The sequence below is a fragment of the Lycorma delicatula genome, chromosome 12 (assembly GCF_047948215.1).
Source record: "Lycorma delicatula isolate Av1 chromosome 12, ASM4794821v1, whole genome shotgun sequence".
NCBI classification, from domain to species: domain Eukaryota; kingdom Metazoa; phylum Arthropoda; class Insecta; order Hemiptera; family Fulgoridae; genus Lycorma; species Lycorma delicatula.
In genome coordinates, this window is record NC_134466.1 from 57,689,075 (window position 1) to 57,709,105 (window position 20,031).

Below are 20,031 nucleotides of genomic sequence, written 5' to 3' on the forward strand. Positions count from 1 at the left end.
AATGAGCTATATTGGAGTTTTATAGCGTACCTAGCAAAGCAAAGGATTGCTGAGGGCATCTAGAGCTCTCCTTGGATTTCTCTTGTATTCTGTTTTTGTTGATATTTTGTTTTATAAATTATGTTTTTGTTCTTGTAATTTGTTTTGTTTCAATGTTACTGTGTGTTCTTATTGTACCGTGAAATATTTTTATGTTTGGTGTTGTGTGTTGAACTCACATTTACCTTTTACAGGTAGGTAGTTCAATTCCTTTGTTTAGTTAGGTCCTTTCAGTCTTATTTAAGACTTTGTGAGATGTGTTTTGTTTTGAGTTCATTAAATAGTAGTACACCAATGGGAATGTCACTCGTGGCATCCTGGCCGAGGCAGACTGGAGTATGTCAAAGCCGAGGTTTCGAGATGACCTCCGGTAAAGCCCAACAAAATTTAATATCAAAAAGTCCAAAAATAAATTAAAAAATAAAGGGCTCAGAACAGAGGGGAGGTGGAGGATTTCTTCCTCTACAGGGTCAGGATAATTAAAAATATGTGTACACATCTTAATGCAATATTTTTAAAATTTAGACCGGTTGTTTAATACTCATAATTATTATACTAGATGAATTTAAAAGATTTTCACAACTTAAAACAATTGTAATTTAAATTACTGGTTTTATTTAAAAGAATTATTTTATTATCGGGCAAGCAACCTGATTAACCGAAATGAATAGATTGCCTCGTATTACGGCTCAACCATTTTCCTTATTCATGAACCCTTGTTTCCTGTTATTTTTTTCTACGGGCAAAGAGGTAATTCTAATTCTAATTTTCTGTGCCGAGGATGCTGGCCCTAAAGAGCTGATGCAGATGTGGTGTTTGTAATGGGAACTGCTTTGCTACCTACAGATTTCAGGAATTCCATCTCTTTTTTTGATGGCTTTCCATAATGGCTTGTTAATGTCCAGTAAATTCAGATTTAATCTCTTTAACAAGTTCCAAAGATTGAATTCATATTTATCTACATCTGACTTTTGAAGCTGTCTGGCAGCATAAAGCAGAAGTCAAGCATATTTCAGACAAAACAACTAAAAGTTATCAGAGATTTTAATTTTCTCTGAGATCTCATTTTCTAATAGAAATGAGATCATATGTTGGAGTGAGTTTAGTGCTAGGTGTAATACAGGTTTACATAAAGAATATCAGAAATTTAAAGCTTTCAAAGTTGTGAGTTCTAAGGTTCAAATCCTATTAAAGGCAGTTATTTTTATATGGATATGAATATTGGATACCGGTGTTCTTTGGTGGTAGGGTTTCAATTAACTACACATCTCAGTAATGGTCAACCCTGAGACTGTACAAGACTACACCACGACTACACTTCATTTACATTCATATCATCCTCATTTTTTCTCTGAAGTAATACCTTACGTGGTTTCAGAAGCTAAACAGCAAAAGGGAGAGAGGGAGTGTTTAATATTGCTTAACTTTGACTTACAGTAGTGAATCAAAAATAAAATGAACAGTAACTCTTACAGTTTTTCCCTTAAACTGTTCTACATTTATAATAATTTAAATAGGTAGTTTTATTTAAGCTCCTTTCTTCACGAGGTACACATCCAGCCAAACAAGCTGTCATCAGGTCCATGCCGATCAATCCCATGGGTTGGGGAAAACATCATTCACCGATCACATACAGAGTTATGCCAGTGAGGGGTGCACTGTCTTGTCACCAGATAATATTCTCTGATCCATCTTTCAGTTGAGGAAAGAGCCATGTACACAGAATATCCAAATAAGCAATTTCAGTTAAAAAGAAGTGTACTTAAGCAAAAAAGAACAGCTCATAAACTTGCTGTCAGGATATCACACAAACAACTAATTTTTGAGAGCCTCCTTCGTGTTCATGGGAGGTTTTCTGGACCCCGTCTCCCAATACGGACATGATGTGTGTTAACTTTACTACAAAGTTGAAATGTTACTTATCAGTAAACACAATACAATCAAGAAAGTTTTCTTCATGCTGCAACATTTTGATTACGAAGTAGGCACACAGTATAGTTGGCAGGCTTTGAAGCCTGTTAACAGCTGTAAACATTATGGATGTATGTATAAGCATTTCCTTAAAATATTCCAGCCAGTAATCTGTAGTTCCCATTCGGTCTTCCTAAAAACTTTTATAGGACCACAAAGAAAAGACTCCCCTGATAAGTTAACATTTTCTTCAGATATCCTCGGTTGTAATCCTCTCTTTACAGATATCCAGTAGTTTCAGACTGATTTTGCCATTGACAAATGTTATTGTCAATCAGAGGATCACAGACTTTCTATGGAAAACACATCGAACTGTGCAACTATTGAATCGAATATTCCAAACTGCAAAACAGAAGGTTTTCTGTTTAGTCTTTCTTCTTTGCTAGTAGCACTGTCAAGCGGAAAGAAAGATAGGGAATCAATCTGTGGCTATGCATGCAACTAAAACTCTTTTCTCTTTAATTCTAGCCTTAAATCATAAATGTACACCTCAAATAAAACCTGCATATTCGTTTTTTGTACGTCCAGTACACCTTTTGCTAATCGTGGCATGAAAAGCTTACAGTCATCGGTGATGTTGATCGAGTGCGAGGGTCATTTTTTCATATTCTGTACAAATCAACACAAGCGGTGGTGTGTCCTTGCTCAGCTGTTAAGTGCTACAGAAATGTTAAAAAATGCACTATTACAGATTTATACGTAAACAAACAATTTGCTTAATGAAGTAATTTTTTCTGCTACTTATCATATCCAGGCAAGTTAAACATAATGCTCTAATTTGGGACTTGTAAAAGCTTGCATTTCATTGCCGAGTGCATAAGAGACTGTTCAAAAATCAATATGTCTGAAAATTCTGCCTATCCTCAGTTACAAGAAAAATTACAACCACATATTTGCTCATTTAAAATAAAATTGCTTAATTTCATTGAAAAAAAACGTCATTTTGAAATTTATATTAGCTTAAACTTTGTCTGTAGTAGCTCGTAAAAAATGATCGTGTTTTTAACAAATGATAGTGTAGTAGCAAAATTATGTTTTTCTTTTAATTTTAGTTTAGATACAGTTAATAATTTATATTGAAAAAGAAAACAGATCTGTAACTGTATGACGTTCCATTTGGCCTGTAATATTTCACTACTTCCTATGCTGTGTATATGAATATTTTTTTGATATCCGTTTCCACAGCAAATTTTCATTCACGAGATCAAAATATTGTCTAGTTAATCAGATAAACATAATCCTAGAAAAACTAGGATTTCTTTTTGTTCTGTGTCACCAACCAGACAGATTTTGTACATTTGTTTTTCTGATGATTATTATTAAAAAACTTTTAGTGCATAATACATATTTTGTTACAAAATTAATGTAGAATAGAAAGAATAATTTTTATAAATATTACTACAAATATGTATTACATACTTTGTTTAGTCCAAGTTGTCTTGTCATTAAATTGCTGCCTCCTGAAAACAAAGGTAATAGCATGTCTTTTTAATCGGTCCTCCTGAAATATTTCTATTTTTGTTTGTTTTCAATGTCTTAGGAGATAATGTTTTTGAACCTTGGTTTTTTTTTTGAGGTCAGAATATTTAGATTGATCAGATTACAGCAGTTCAATGGTGTTTATATCAACAAGCCTGTAAAATATGAATAAGGCCATTTTCTAGTGCCTCATTTATTGCTATATTTCCTAACTATTTGGTTGATTGAATCGACACCCACATTAATGAAGTTGTAATCTATCGATTGTACAAGTCGAACTGCCTCAGGTCCATGGGTACAAATACACACAGTTCGAAGTAAATTATGTAATTTCTTACCCTTATCTGTCGATGTCTTTTCCACTTAAATTAACAATTGTTTTGTGTAAAAAGTATGTAACAATTCATTGTTATCATTCATTTTATAGAATAAATAACTAGGTGGATTAATGGAATTATGTATGACATATAGGTAAGCATATGATTGTTAGTTTCCTTTTAAGGCGAGAGGTGAAGAGCGCAGTACGTCAACACCACATTTCTGTCTGCTAGTTTAGCTTGTTGAAGGCCGATTGGTCTTGTCATCTCTTGTGTATTAAAAGCTGGTCAAGTTTCACAAAGGAATTTTTGATATATAAAGTACTATCATTACAAAAATTTTCTTTGTTTTTAGATCCTTAAATCTTCATGAGTAGGATTTCTCATTTTTTATAACTTTCAGGCAAGTCATAATATATCTTCAACTGTGATGTATGATGTTGTCATACAACATCAGATAACTCAACTGATATGTAACATCTCAGTCGGTTGTGTTACATTTCTTCTAGTATTTTTTATCGATTGACCATACCGTTTAACAACCTGCAGAACATTTATCCATTCCAGTATGTGCTAACGTATTCGTTGCATATCGTGTTGTAGCATTTGAAATATGCATATGAGAATACCTTATATGATAGATGCATATTTGTGTACAGAAAGGCGATAGCATTTCGATAATATTGTGTGGGTTGATTAGGTAACATCTTAGAAAAGTTTCATTCAGTTTTTGAATAGCGTAGCACAGAGCAAACTTATCATCATCCTACTTTCAGTTTATATCATTTTATCAAAATTAATAGAAAAAACAATTTGGCAAACAGATATGTGATCAAATTAATATGCGAGCAATAAAACAATGTAAGACTATGATTGTGTGATGCAATGTTATTGACTGATGTTGCCTCATGATATTTTATAAAGTAACATCCAGTTAGTTCTAAATGTTTTTCTAAATTTAATGATGTTTCACTTGAGAATTATACCTAAATTTCCACCAGAATTTGTGTCTACTAAATGTTCAGCTACCAAAAAAATTTATCCAATGTATATCCAACCAGGGTAAATATGCCTGCCTGCCCGGATTGTTGATTCAAGTTGTTATTGGGGTTCAATTTTTGGATTATAAAGGGTGGAGCAGAGGAAAATCATGTTTTTCACTACTGAGTAACTTCGGTTGTTTTAATTATAGAAAAAAATTTTTACATTAATTAATATTTTTATTGCATTTTTGAAATCAACATATCTTAATTAGGTCCGGAAAATAACGTTAGTAAGATGACGTCCTTCTTGTCAGACGCAAATTCGGAGCCTCTCCTTATAGCTCTGCAAGGCTTTCTCCAACATTTCATTCTACACAACTTTCTTGACGAATGGAAATTTTCAGGTCTTCGATTGTGTGGGGGCTTGTTTACGTACACTCTTGATTTTAGGTAGCCCCATAAAAAGAAGTCACAAATCAAAACATCGCCGAATCGTGAAATTACATGTCCAGGAAATATTTGTCGAACCACTTCAATTGATGCTCTCGCCTTGTGAGCTGTGGCACCATCCTGTTGGAACCACATTTCTTTCATTTTCACCCGATGCCTTTTCCAGTTCTGGACACAGGAATTTTTTTAACATGCCGATGTAGTGCGTTGATGTCACTGTAACTGCGGTTCCCCTTCTTCAAAAAAGTAAGGACCAGCGATCCCCTATCTTGGAAACACCGCACCACACTGTTACTTTTGAGCCGTGGACAGAGTTTTGGTTTAGTTCACGTGGGTTCTCCGACGCCCAATGCCAACAGTTCTGTACATTAACATCCAGATGGAAATGGGCTTCGTTTCTCATCATCATTATTAAAGTGTTTGCATCTTCCGTAAGAATAGCGTTCATTATGTCACAAAATTCCTTTCAATTAGCTGCTGGACAATTATTACTTTGTATGGATGAAATTTGAAATCACCGTGTAAGATGCGATGAAGCGAACGACGTGACATACCCAACGCTATAGCCTGTCGCCTAGCGGATCCTTTCGGACTAGCAAGAACTGCCCTTTTCACTCTTTCTACGTTTTCCGGAGTTCCGACTGAACTGGGAAGGCCAGGTGGTTTTTTCTTCGTTACAGATCCAGTACTTCTAAACGTTTCAACCCGTTAGAGTATGGTGTTCGATCTGGAACTGCACCTCAACGTTCGACATTAAAATTTCAACAGAAAAGACCTTGAACCGTGACCACAATATCTAAAAAAAAAAAAAAAAAAGTTGCTCAACAGCACCATGTTTTAGATCCATATCGACTGAAACTGCGTAGTCTTAGCTGTCCGCCAGAGGTCGCCGAAGGTTAATACCCCCACGCGCCGCCGAGTACTAGCAGTTTAAAAAACTTGCGTTTCTTCTGTTCCATCTGTATTTGAATGTCCATAACAATCAACTTCAACATAGTGACAAATAGTTAAAAGTTGTAACTCAACTAGAGACCTAGAAGCATGTTTTTTAATAAATTTTGAAAAACTGTGCTTGGCTTAATTGTGTGCGTTTCTGATATTGCGTGCGCGCGCACACACAAATAACATTTTTTTTATTTTGTTGCTCCCTGGTGATCCCATTTTATTGGTTTTTACATCCTAACATAAAAGTGGAAAATCTTTATAACAAAAGTTACTTTTTCGTCTTCATTGACGACTTAGAAATCATTTTATTTTTATTTTTTTGTCAATACCGTTGCTTAGTATTGGATTTTTATAGCGACCGGGTGAGCGACGTAAAACCGAAACGAGCTGGCTCGAACTGCGGTTAGTATCACTTTTAACGTTGCTATTGGTTGTTTATTACTTTTCTCGTTTATTTTTGTCATTTGCGAACTGATCGTGCTACAGTGCAGTAGAGTTTCGTTCTTTGCAAATTTTTTATCTAAAATGACTTATTCGATTGAGGTATGATTTGCTGTAATGCAAGCCTTGTGGATCTTTTTAATTAAATTTCAAATTGGTAGTATTCCAGCAAATATTAAGTAGCATAGACGATTTGGCTAAAATGGGTTCGTTTTCAAACAAAACGAAATGCACGATCTTTCGGTAGGATTCCAAAGCCCATAGCCTATTTTCAAAGAAGAATTTCTGTTTGTACGGAAAAAAACTATTATCACAACAAAGTGGTGTAAAATACTCATATGGCCGTAGGAATCTTTACGATTTAAATTTGAAACTTTATCGTATAACAAGTTTGGGAAAACAGACAGACTGAAATGTCTTGATTGACAGACAGATCCAATACTATAATATCATGTCAGACGAGGCACGTTTCATTTATCTGTACATGTTAATTCATTCACATATCAGGTACTGCTTGACAAAATCTTCGCCTGATGTTTAAGCGTCCATTTCGCGATAAGCATGGTATGCAGTTTCTGGTAACCTTATAATGAATCCAATGTTTTTTGACCAGACTGTCAATACAAGAAGTGTGAACGTTCTGCCGTACGTACAATGAATGATTTATGCATGTATGCGTTCGAACGAATTGTTTAACAGAGGGGGTTGGCCGCCGCGTTTCCCAGATTTTTTTTGATTTTGCGATTTTTTTCATTTGAGGCTATGGAGGATAGAGTTTTGAATCTAATCCCCCCACTCTATCGATGAACTGAAGGCAAAAACAGTCAACAAGAAATCGACTGATTTTGACCATGAAATCAACGTCAAATTAAGGATTAATTAATTGTTTTTAATTTAGTGCTGACTTCTAAAGTAAAAATAAAAGGGTTAATTTAAAAGTTATAAGAATTAATAATATACGTATATATAAAGGGAGAGAGTGGGTGAGTTTGTTTTATTCATTTGTTTTACATAAATGAGGATTTTGGATATAACGAATGGGTAGGTATAATGTGTTAAGTTGTATGTGTTGTTTTTACGAGTATTTTATCTTATTTAAATTCAGAAGCAATAATCTCAAAATAACACGAGTAAAGAGTTATAATTTTAATTATATAAGGCGGAGTCATTTTTATAGAAATTTTCCATGAAACTGACATGATTTGCTTATTTCATGTATGTAGGAGTGAAGTTAAAAATGTGTTCAGTTTTCTACGCTTACAATTTGTATTACAAGTAGAATATTATAAATTTTAAAAAGTCAAATTAGTGCAGGTTTTGTGGATTAATATGTTAACAGTAAACAGTACAATGATTTTCCCTTTAATAAATTTGAATAAGAAATTTGATAATTTTTTTTAGAAATTTGTTTTTAAGCTGAAGGGGTTTATGTGATTTAATATTAGTTGTTTTTCCTATTTATAAAGTATTATTATTATTTAGAAATTACGTAAGATTTCGTTTGTTACGGATTGGTACGTATAAAAATGTGATCGTTTGTGTGACTATTTATTTTTTATTCTAGTAATATTTTACGCAAGTTTTATAAAAAGTACATCTAAATCTAATGAAGTTAGTTACACGTGCCAGAATCTAGTAGGGCGTTTATTAGATTGTGAGGTTAAGCTGTCTAGATTTTTTAAATATTACTGCTGTTATTTTTCCTATTTGTATTTTCGTGGAACTGGAGTCTGATCGCATAAATCCAGTTTTATTTATGTTTTCGGGAATTTTCGTTAAGGATATGTAGTATTCGAGGGATATTTCGTGTTCAAATATTCCCTTTTGTTCGTACAGTTTATTTCACGTAACATAACCTGTACTTACGTGAGTTGTGTTAAATTCGTTCGTACGGCGTGATCTGTTGTAAGTGCCTTGGATTAAACCGTGTTTTATATTTATTAACGCAGTTTTATATTTTAAGTGTGTTGCGTAAAGGAAATATAATGGGATTATCGTTCTGTAAAGATTAAACTTAAAATGTTGGTATCATTTGAAGGTTGTTAATTTTGCACCGAGAGACTTGTTAGTTATAACAAAGTATCGGTTTTCGGTACTTTTTTTTTTATTGTGATGCTGATGCAGCTGGATTTTACAAAGTAAAGTTGCAGTTCACATACTTATTGATATACCTATCATTTGAATGGGCGTTCTGGTTTTTTTTTACTATGCCCATTACCAAAAGATAGGTTGAAATTTCTGTTGCAGTTATTTGAAGCAGCTCAAGTTGACACGCTTCGACGGGCCTAAAGACTATCCGAAAAATGAATATTAACAACATAGGTTGAATTTCTGTTATTCGAGATTTTATGTTAAGCCATTTTGAATAATTAGTATTTTTGTTATCAAAACTGTAATATTTCAATTGGGAAATTAAGTTTTTCTGTAGATCAATTATATTGCATTATAATTTATTTTCTTTAATGTTATTATCTTCTTTAATGAAACACTTAAAAAAAGTGTTAATGATTGTTTTAGATTAATTTTTATCCACCAGTTTGTTTTGTTTATTGATTAGGCTGATAAATTGGTTGTGATTAATTTGAATGTTAAATGTAAACGGGCTTGGTGAAATTTTTATTATTTCTTTATTCTCTAGCAGAAAAACTTAAAACATTTTTTTGCACAAATTAATTATAAAGCCTACTGTCAACTGCTTGTACAATTCTTATAAAAACTTGTAAAAAATTGAACAAAAAAGAGGAATTTGTGAAATAATCATAGGAATAACAAATTCTAATGATTGTAATTTATAAAATGTTAATTACAAATATATACTATTGTGTTCCAATCTACTGTTCTTATAAAATTAGTTCCAAATATAAATTGTATCATGGAATAGCATGATCAACAGAAGTTTTTTCTTGATAAGTGTTGGAACTGCTGGTTACATTGAATACCATTAAAAAAAGGTTTACAATACTTAAGTTTTATAAAATTACTTAAGTGCATGTCTCATTGTAATACTGAATAAGCAAATTTTTTTGTACAGGTTTAAGGAGTTGTCACGTGGCATGTGGCCAGCCGCGGGGAGCGTCTATGGCCGAACGAGTTAGCTCTGTGTTCGGGGGGAAAACGACGGATCAAAAGGAGGCGAGTCAATCCAGGTAGGTGTAGTTCATTATTTTGTTTGCTTTTTTATTAACTTATTCCAGATAATTCGGCCTATGAACTTTGTGATTTTATTTTTGGTCCCTATGTACAGTTAAAACTTAATATTCAAGATAGTTTTCCTATTTACAAAGTTTCTTGAATAGGTTAGAAAATTATTAGAACAATGTTTCTCATGTGCATCAAAAATTCTTTTTGGACTTGGGAAGTTATATAAAATGTACTTTATGGAATATGTTTTCAGTCTGTTTCATAATGAAAACAAATTAAAAAAAAAAAATAGGCTCATTTTATCAAATTCAGTAAAGTTTTATCATCAATAAAGACTGCAATTATTAGTTGGAATTGAATCAAATAGAGATAAAAGTAACAAAGAATAAATTGAATTTTATTTATAACTCAACATTTAATATGAGATATACCGTGTCAAGATACACCTTCAATTTTACTTGGATGGGTAGATAAGTCAAACTACATCTTAATGGACATTATTTAATAAGTTCGTTTTGATAAATATACTACTAGATTACATGCTAAAACAAAATTTATGTTAAATGACGTCTATCGAAGAGGGTTTTATATTAGTGCTATAGATATTACATACTACTTAATGGAATGGATATTGCTAACTTGCTGTTTTAATAGCTGTTTAGATTTTGCATCCTTGAATTTACAATGTTATTTCCTATTTATGATTGTAAACACAATCTCCTGTCCTTATTTTTTTTAAATTTTATGTGGGGTAAAATTATATAATATATATATATATATTTGTAAAATTCAATATTGGGCCTTAAAATTCTTCTACAGTCATAACGTTCAATCTAGAACAGTAAATTTATTTTTCAAAATTTCAAAAAAAATTTTTAGGGAGGAATTTTTATAACATGTGGTTTTGCAGGACAACAATTTTAATGTAGTATTAATCTAATCCTTTTTAAAGTTTAGATTTAGATTATTGCTTTGAAGTATAAATTCCAGAAATTTGATAGAAAGATAGCATAATTATTATTATTTTTAGTGTTAAGAGTTCTTTTAGATAGTTTAACATATGAAATATACATATGATATGAGTAAATTATTATAGACATTCATAGCAACAGCATAAAATATAAAGTTGAGAGTAAATAAAAATAGTCTGACAATAGTAAATAAGTAATAAATGACATGAGTAACACAGCACAAGGAAACAATTATGATCCTCCTCTAGTTTATTTACCTTATGTTCGTTTTCAGCATAATTTTCTTAATTCATTATCAACAAACAATACTTACTAAAATTAGATAGTTTAATTTTAGTAAGTATTGTTTGTTGATAATGAATTGCTGAAAACGAACATAAGGTAAATAAACTAGAGGAGGATCATAATTGTTTCCTTGTGCTGTGTTATTCATGTCATTTATTACTTATTTACTATTGTCAGACTATTTTTATTTACCCTCAACTTTATATTTTATGCTGTTGCTATAAATGTCTATAATAATTTACTCATATTACATTTAGAGATGTCGGATCCCAAAAAGAGTTCAGTAGATTTGTTTTGAAGAAATCTAAAATCTATGCTTTAAATGTTAGCTATATAACCAAAATTCTATTAAAATTTTCTTTGAATCGCCTTAAACTTAACAAATTTGAATTAAACCATTCAAAATCAATTGCTTTGTTTGTTTGAATTGATACATTTCTGTCCCTTCCTGGTGAGACCCGACCCAAATTCTGAAAAAAAAAGTTTAATTAAAATTTATGTAAAATTCCATTGTCTACCAAGAATTAAATAATTTTGTAAACCAAATTTTACCTAGAGGTATTTGTGATCATACATTATAAATATGAAGTTAAAAATTCAAAAGAGAAATGATTGAAATGAACTGGTTTAAATGAATATTCTCTCCCAATTGACATAAATTCTGGTATTTTTATTTCCTATATTTTATATTTCTTATAATTCCTATATTTTTATTTCACGCTTGAAATGCATTTATAACTAAGGAAGGGGGAAAGTTATGTGGTAAACATTAGACAGCATTGAAACCAAAGTGGATGTTATGTGTTTTTTTTAGTGATCATATATGCCATTACTTTTGATTCATCATTAAATGAATAAAACAGTTGCCTAATATAATATTCTAATTTTAAATTTCTAATTTTTATTGCTATTTTTAGTAAGGAAATTAGATAAAAAGCTGTAATGTAATTTATTTAATTTAAAAAAGCTCATGAAAGCATATTTTACTAATTATAATTAATTTTTTTTATAAATAACTTAAATTTAAATAAAAATAAAATACTATCAGTGATTGAATACAATATTTCTTTACATTTAAAAAAAATTAAAATGTTTGAGGATGAATACTGAAAACAATTGTTAATTTATGGTTTTCTGTTTACATTTTACCTACTATACCTTCTCAGTTACCCTGCAATGGCTGACAAACAGCACTCTGAACACACAGATCATATTTGTTTTATGTATCTAAACAATGTATACTGTGCATAATATACCCAATATTTCAATTTTGTTCAGTTCATGAATTTTGTAGGTTCCTTGCAAAAAAAAATGTATTTGAAAAATTGAATTCTTGTCACATGATTGAAACAATAAAGTGAGTGTTAAAATATAAAGCTGGTAATCTTTATCTGAAATTTATATATATATATATATATATATATTTTTTTTTTTAACTTTTAATTGTTATTATAGAGAATTATTCAACTTTGCCAATTTTTGTTAAATTTCTTATGAACGTTTGCAAAAACAAGTAAGTTGTCATGATTTTCTGAGTTTTGGTGATCCAAATTTCCAGTAATCTTGAGCTGAATATCTTTAAAATAACAAGTTTACACTATTTACAGTTGATCTTTTTTAAAAATATATTTGACAGGCCTATTATTATTAAATAGGGTTTCAATTTCCAATCTTTTCTCTGTATATGCCCAGATAAAATTGAATCTTCTTGCAAGGCTGTGACAGAAGATCCTATTGTTTAATAGTTAAATATTTTGTTTGTGTCACAGGAAATTTATCAACCAACAAATCTTGTAACTAAGGTATCCAGTGGGTAGCACAAGTAATGACTACAGTTCTTTAGCATAAAGTGTTAATTTCATTGATTTTTTATTTGTTTTCTTTTCTGTATTTTATAGTTTACTTATCATATTAGCGAGTTTAAATTAACTTTTTTTTTTACAATTGAAACATAAAACGAATTCAAAAATAAAACATGTCATTAAGCATTTAGATGCACTCAAATGGATAGGTAAAGGTGAACCTATGCTGTGTATATGCAAGATATAGCCCAAGTAAGGGAGATATTATTATTCCATGTTATTCTAATATGGAATAAGTCTAGTAACTGTGATGCAATTGATGGGACTGGAGATGCGATTGAACAAAATTAGTCATGGATGTTAATAAGCACTTTTTCAAAAGTGCTCTTCCTGATCACATTTGAAGGAAAGCTAGTGTTAAAGAAATTGAGGAATATTTATGGGGTTTTCTTCCATTTGTGAAAAAGCCCTATTTCTGGATGCTTTTTATTCATTTATTACATATATATAATCATGTAATTAAATAAGTTATATGTATCAACCACTTTAGTTAAATTTATTCTATAAAATATTCGATGAATTTCAATTTTTTTTATTGTGTCTATTATTGAATGTTTGAAATTGTCTACTGTTGTATTTTTTTAATATTTTCTTATCTGGAGTGATATGTTTGTAACCCATCAGTTCTTGATTAATAAATTACATACTTATGTAAGATGTTTTTGAGTGTTTACTAATGTTTGAGTATATAAAATTGCTGCCTATTTTTGTGTATTAAGTTTATAATGACATATTAGCTTTTCCTAGTATTGACAAAAGATGATGAGATGAATAAAGATACTAAGTATACTTTTTAAGCAGTAGCCAGTTTTTAAGATAAGAGACAATAGTATATTGAGATCTGGTTTATTTTAATATTTGTTCTCACTTATATTTAAGAAATAACTGCACTGAGATCAGTTGTAATAGGTGAGAATGTTTTTATATTTTGAATCTAGTTATCAATTTTCTTTGTAATGATTTTTCATAGTGAAACTCTGAGTTTTAGAGACTAAATGGCATTTTTCTTTGGAATGTTAATGGTCTTGGTTTTAATTGAAATATTAACTTCAGGATTGTTTGGGTAGAAATGTGAAAGACTCATTTTGATCATAATGACTGATGTGCTGATTACAATTAATATTTTTCTGATACAATCTAATATTTTCAATGTTGGCATGCAGTACTTAATTCCAACAGTATGAGCTAATTTGAAATTTTTTTCTTATTTCTATAAAGATTCTTTGCACAAAGAGGTTTCCATTTAGTAGTTATAAGAGGGTTATTTTTTTTCAAGATCTGATCGGTCACGAAATTAAAACCATAGTGAAAATAAAAAAAAATTTATTTGTAACAAGTACTTACATAGTTATCCTATTTCTCTACATAGTCGCCACTCCGATTTAGACATTTGTTGTAGCGTGGTACCAACTTTCCAATACCCTCGTCATAGAACGGAGCTGCCTGTGTTTTCAGCCATGTTTCTATGCTGGTCTGCAGCTCAATGTCTGTGCCATTATGTTGTCCTCCTAGCCAGCGTTTCATGTGAGCAAAGAGGTAAAAATCAGATGGAGCCAAGTGTCCGGGCTGTATGGTTAGTAATCAAACACTTCCCAACGAAAATGCTGTAGGAGCTTCTTTGTTACAGCTGCAAACGGCCGAGCATTGTCATGGAGAAAGACAATGCCTGATGACAACATTCCTCTCCGCTTATTCTGAACTGCCCTTCGTAGACGTTGAAGAGTCACACAGTATGAGGCTGCAGTGATGGTCGTGCCACGTTCCATGAATTCCACAAAGAGAACTCCATTCCGGTCCCAGAACACAGTAGCCATACACTTTCTATTGGAGAAGGTTCGCTTGAACTTCTTTGGTTTACTGGGAGATTGAGAATACATCAACTGTTTGGATTGTTCTTTTGTTTCTTCAGTTTTGAAATGGACCCATGTCTCGTCTTCTGTGACAATTTTGTTCAAAAAACTACCCGTTCATTGTGGTAGCGCCGAAGAAATGTCAGGGAGGCGTCCATTCTCATTGTTTTGTGATGGTCGGACAGCATCTTGGGAACCCATTTTGTGGTACTGAAGTCTCGCTCACAATGGTGTAGAGAGCTGACCTTGAATTTCAGGAAACAAATCACTCATTACAGTAATTGTGAATCGACGATTTTCTCGAATTGCCTCATCCACTCGCTCAATGAGATCATCGGTTGACACTTCCTTCCTTCCCTGACCGCCTGTATCATGAACATCTGTATGTCCTGCTTTAAAGTTCCTGCACCATTGTCGCACTTTGCTGTCACTCATTGAAGTTTCATTCTACACATTACTTATTCGTCTATGAATTTCAGCTGCATTACACCCCTCAGCCTGAAGAAATCGAATTACCGCACATACTTCACACTTGGCGGGAGATGCTATAGTGTAGACATGTTTACATGCTAGCTGCATGTTCAGAACTAAACAAAGTGACGTGGCGTGATTGAAGGCCATACTAGTGATGCTGCACAATGGTTTATTCAATTTTTGCGCTGTTTTTTATTTCGCGATCAGTCGGACCTTGAAAAAAAATTATAGATATTTTACCTTCCTGAGCTAAATTAATCTGTATTAATGGGAAGGCTATGGTGATCATGTTAATTATTGAAAGTCTTTATATTTAAGTTCAACTAGTTCATCTCGACCAAAAAATGTGTATGCATGCGCGAACATGAGTATGTTTTTTTAATATATATATATATATATTTGAGAAAACTTAAATAAAATTTTCTGTAAAATTTCAAACAAATCTATAAGTAGATTTGTTAACTCAAATTCATTTATAATAATAATCCAAAAAATCAACCCCCAACCCAAAATTTCTAATTGTGTACATTTTTGTTATCATTTTATGAAATGATAAAATTATTTTATTATTAAAAGTCAGACCCTTAATGTTTGAATTGAAAAAAAAAACAATTTTGCAATGAAAAAGCTGTGCAATACTTTGCTACTCTTTTTTAAATAAATATTTGATGAATTTTGTCTATTAAAAAATGTCAAACTAATAATTAGATAGTAATTTTGAAAATTATAATATCTTAAGTAATTCTAGGTACACAACAAATATTTATATTACAAAGGCAACTGTATATTAAATTTTAAGAAATACCCAAAATGATTCCTGTTGAGATTGATTAAAGTAATTTAATATTATGTCATTATCAATTTAAAATTAAATTTTATCCTTTCTTCTTAAAGTAAGTTTAAGAATACTACTAGAAATTTATTTTTGTTTTATCTTATAGAAAGATAACTTTTATATTTTGCCTTGAGAATTGCCTCAAATAATAATAATAATATGCTCCATACATGTGTGATTTTATAAAAAAATATGCTTCTCTGCCCTAAAATAAAGGTATATTTTTGGAACTTGTCATTGACAGCTTAAATTTAAAATTATATTTACATATCTAAATGAAAAATAAACAACTTCTTTTTTCATTGATAGAGACAGTACTGTAATAAAGTCTATGTATTTAAATCTGTTTTTACTAACCTTGCGTTTAAGTTGTATAATGCATAAATGTGCAGGAATTTTATATGCATGTATTTGTTTGTATGAGTAATATGTTCAGTAATTTTTATAAAATTATTTTGGATAAATAAGTAAAAAAATAAGCTAGGAATTAAAATAAATTATTTGTTAAAATTCTCTAAACATTTTGACTGCTGTGGATTGAAATCACCATTTGTTTTGTTAGTTCTTGGCAGTGAACAAGTTTTTAATGTTGCATAATGTTATTGAAGCAGTATTATGCAAATATGTTTTTCTTGAAAAGAAAATTTCAAAGTTTAGTTTCATCAGTTGATTCGCTTCGCTTGTTTTTTATTGAAAGACTTTTAAAACATTTGTGGCAAAATACAATATACAATGACGAGATGAATTTTCTTGTTTACACTACGTAATGGGGTGTCATGAAAGATTGTTGTTAAGTCCACCATAGTATTAAAATTGTAGAGCAACTCTTATGAAATTGATGGCCTCAGTTAATTTTCAGGAGTTTAAATTATATAAAATTTATTTTTTAGTATTGTTAGTTATCATATTGTGTATTTACTTTATCAGTTAGTGTTGGGATATACTTTTCTCAATTTATCTTCATTACTTTTATTAAGCAGTTAAATTGGGGGTTTTTATATTGTTTAAAGAAGAAGAAAACTAAAAATAAAAGTAATAAAATGATTGTGTTTCAGGGGCAGAGGCAGAAGCCGACAGAACGGTAGTCGTGGGAGGGGAAACAAAAGAGATTTATCAGAAAAGGGGGGGGATAACAGAAGGAAAAAACCGAGATTGGCATCCGCTTCATCATCATCATCATCATCGTCTTCTTCCTCGGTGGCAGCTTCTGCCGCTGCTGAACTCAACACCTCTTTTACAATAAGGTGTGTTAAAATATATTTATTATTAGATTTTTAATATTGAACCAAAAATTCCTTGTTTTAGGGTTATACCTTGTGTAACTCTTTCTGGTCTAATTTTTTATTTTCTGTTTTTTTTGTAGTAATACTGAAAAGTTATTGGTATACTGTATGAGAATAGTGTGCTAATCGGGTCAAATTCTTGTTGGGGTTTTTCCGATATTGATGTTTCATGATTCCCTCTAACCAAAACACACAATTCTAGCATTGACAAATTTAGGAAGGTTGTGTTTTGGTCTGTTTTTTAAATCTCCAACTGGATGGACCAATTTGGATGAAATTTGGCAGATTATCTATATATGGGATATTTGATGCCATTTTATTTTTGTCAGAATTGCTTAATGGAGCAGGGAGGTATGAATCTTATGGCTCCTGTATTTCAAACTTGTGGAATAATTCTATATTACATTCTTACATACTTTAATATTTTTCTCTTAATTTTCTTTCTAAGTAGAGTGATTAAGGATGTAGCCTTTGGAAGCCAGAGTGTAACTGGAAAAGTTGTCCTCTCCAGGAAACTTATTCAACTTTCCAGCTTTTTATTTCTTATTTTAAGTGACTTGCTTGCTTAAGATTGTTGCTATTCTATATAATTTTTGGTGTTTTTCTAATTGTTGTGTACATTTCACATTAATCAAATTTTCTTTTACTAGTGTGAATTTCATTTCCAAAATTTCTAGAAATTTTCTTTAAGATTGTAAAAACCTTTGTCTGAAAACTTACCTCCCTCCCTCACTCTCTCCATAAGCCCTATCCCTTTACCTCTCCTTCGCTCCTTGTTTTTGTTTGTTAATTGTTTAATGTCTAATTTTTGTCTTAATTCGATTTTTATGTACAGTGCAATCAAAACTATTATATAAGTTAATAATTCAAGTCTGAAGTTTTAGATTGCGATACTTATTGTAACATGATTCTGTATTACAATCTGTTTATGCAATACGAAACCTTACATAAAGATATATTGATTAATTTTTTGCTTTTTTGTTGTTTACTTCTAGTAACAAACCTAAACGTGGCAGAGGTCGTGGCAGGCCTAGAAATCAGACACAAACGACTGCAGCTTCACCAACTCAGAACGTTATTTTAGGTCAACAAGTAAGTTAATTTTGGTTCATTCCATGTCAAGTGGTACAGTTTTGAAAATCGTCTCCAGTTGACAATCTCCAAATATTATCAAATTTTTGATGGAGGTTCCCCATGTCTGAAATGCCATAATACCAAATTACAGCTCTTTATCTGCTATGGCTGATTTTTTTGTGGTCTCTTGAAAAAGGGGTACTTACTACTTCTAGTAAAGGGGGGAGGAGGACACATGCAAAAATTGTTATCTTTGACCAACAGTTTTTACGGCAATACTAAAGATAAAGATTCAAATTTTGGTATACTGTTGGTTAACTTTTTATGCTACATCTGATTATGTTAGTCACAAGTTTCATTTGGATTGAGATGCAGCAGCTTAAATTCAGCCAAAAATTTGTCGCAACATTTTGGAACTCAAAGTTTGAGCTTATATATCTCCTTATCTAATTCTTTAATCGAAATGAGACTGTAATTTGAAAAAGGGAATAATTATTTCTAGGATCCTGCAGTTATAAGCAATTGGAATCTTATGTCAGGAGAAATTCATCACCAAATTTGGCAAAAAAGTTTTATCATGATTTTTGGTCCATCTTCGAAGGCTTACAACTCAGGTTTTGCTTGTTTTGTAATAGTTGGAACAACATAATCCATGCATTTTGTTTTTTATAATAGGTAAGAAACCTTTTCAAAGATAATCAATCTTTTGTTTATGAGAGATTTTTAATGTGTGGACATTTCTAATTAATTAAAACAGCTGAAGGTGGACAACATACAGTGCTTCAGAATATTATTAGATTTTTTAAACAGTGTTCTAAAATTTACAATATCTTGACTTTCTAGGCTGATCTGAAAAAATCCATTTTCTAAAATGTTCTAGAAATTTCCAGAATGTTATGGTAAACTTCATTCTCAAAAAACATTCCTGAAATTTCTGAGATAGTTTTGAAAATTCCATTTCTTTAGAACGGTCTAGAATGTTCTTTATTTTGAAGAATATAAGCAGCACTTTTCGTGAATTAGCATAGTTGTTAAATAACTTCTATAATCAGTTGATATTTATTGTTATTTCCACTGCATTTTGTATTGTTTTAAAATGAGTGAAGTTCTTGGCCCCTCTCATTTTGGCAAGCCTGATGGTTCTAAATGCCACAAGTCTGAACGTTTAATTATGGAAAAACGTCTTTGTTGCCTGTGAAGGAACTATCAGCAATGGACAAAGAACTTTTACAGTAGTGATCTGGAACTAGCTTTAATGAAGATACTGACATATGCTTCACATAAATATCATAAGCTGTTTTGCTGATGAAGTTGAATTCCTATAGAAGGACTGCTGTAATCCATTTGGAAAAAAGTTGCACAAAGCCAGAAAAGGATTGTTGCTTATTGATATTGATTCTGCTGACCAATTAAAAGCTTTAAGAAATTATAACTTCAAGTCGGGTCAAAAGTTAGGCCCACATTGTTGGCAAGAATTGGCTGGCTCAAAGAGAGATTCAGCCAAAGGATGATCAACCAGAATCTAATTATGTGGAAATGCTAGAGGCTTCTGGAAGAATGGATGCCTCACTGGAATCTCTCCTTTGAAGCTTAAATATGTCAGCAAACTGGATTCAAAAGGCTACCTGAAG

General features: G+C 31.4%; 1 protein-coding gene across 7 annotated transcripts in view; it reads left to right on the top strand.

The window, feature by feature from the left end:
* ctrip (E3 ubiquitin-protein ligase ctrip) overlaps window positions 1-20,031 on the top strand; it is a 164,109-nt gene that overhangs the window by 21,221 nt on the left and 122,857 nt on the right. For 5 of the 7 annotated variants that reach the window (XM_075380498.1, XM_075380496.1, XM_075380493.1 and 2 more), the window contains 3 exons: window positions 9,657-9,771; window positions 17,099-17,287; window positions 18,322-18,418. In XM_075380498.1, the coding sequence (XP_075236613.1) occupies window positions 9,704-9,771; window positions 17,099-17,287; window positions 18,322-18,418 (354 nt within the window). In that variant the 5' untranslated portion in view covers window positions 9,657-9,703. Of the gene's footprint in view, window positions 1-8,460; window positions 8,647-9,656; window positions 9,772-17,098; window positions 17,288-18,321; window positions 18,419-20,031 lie in introns of those variants that run through there. The other 2 variants (XM_075380494.1, XM_075380495.1) reach the window with 2 other exon arrangements.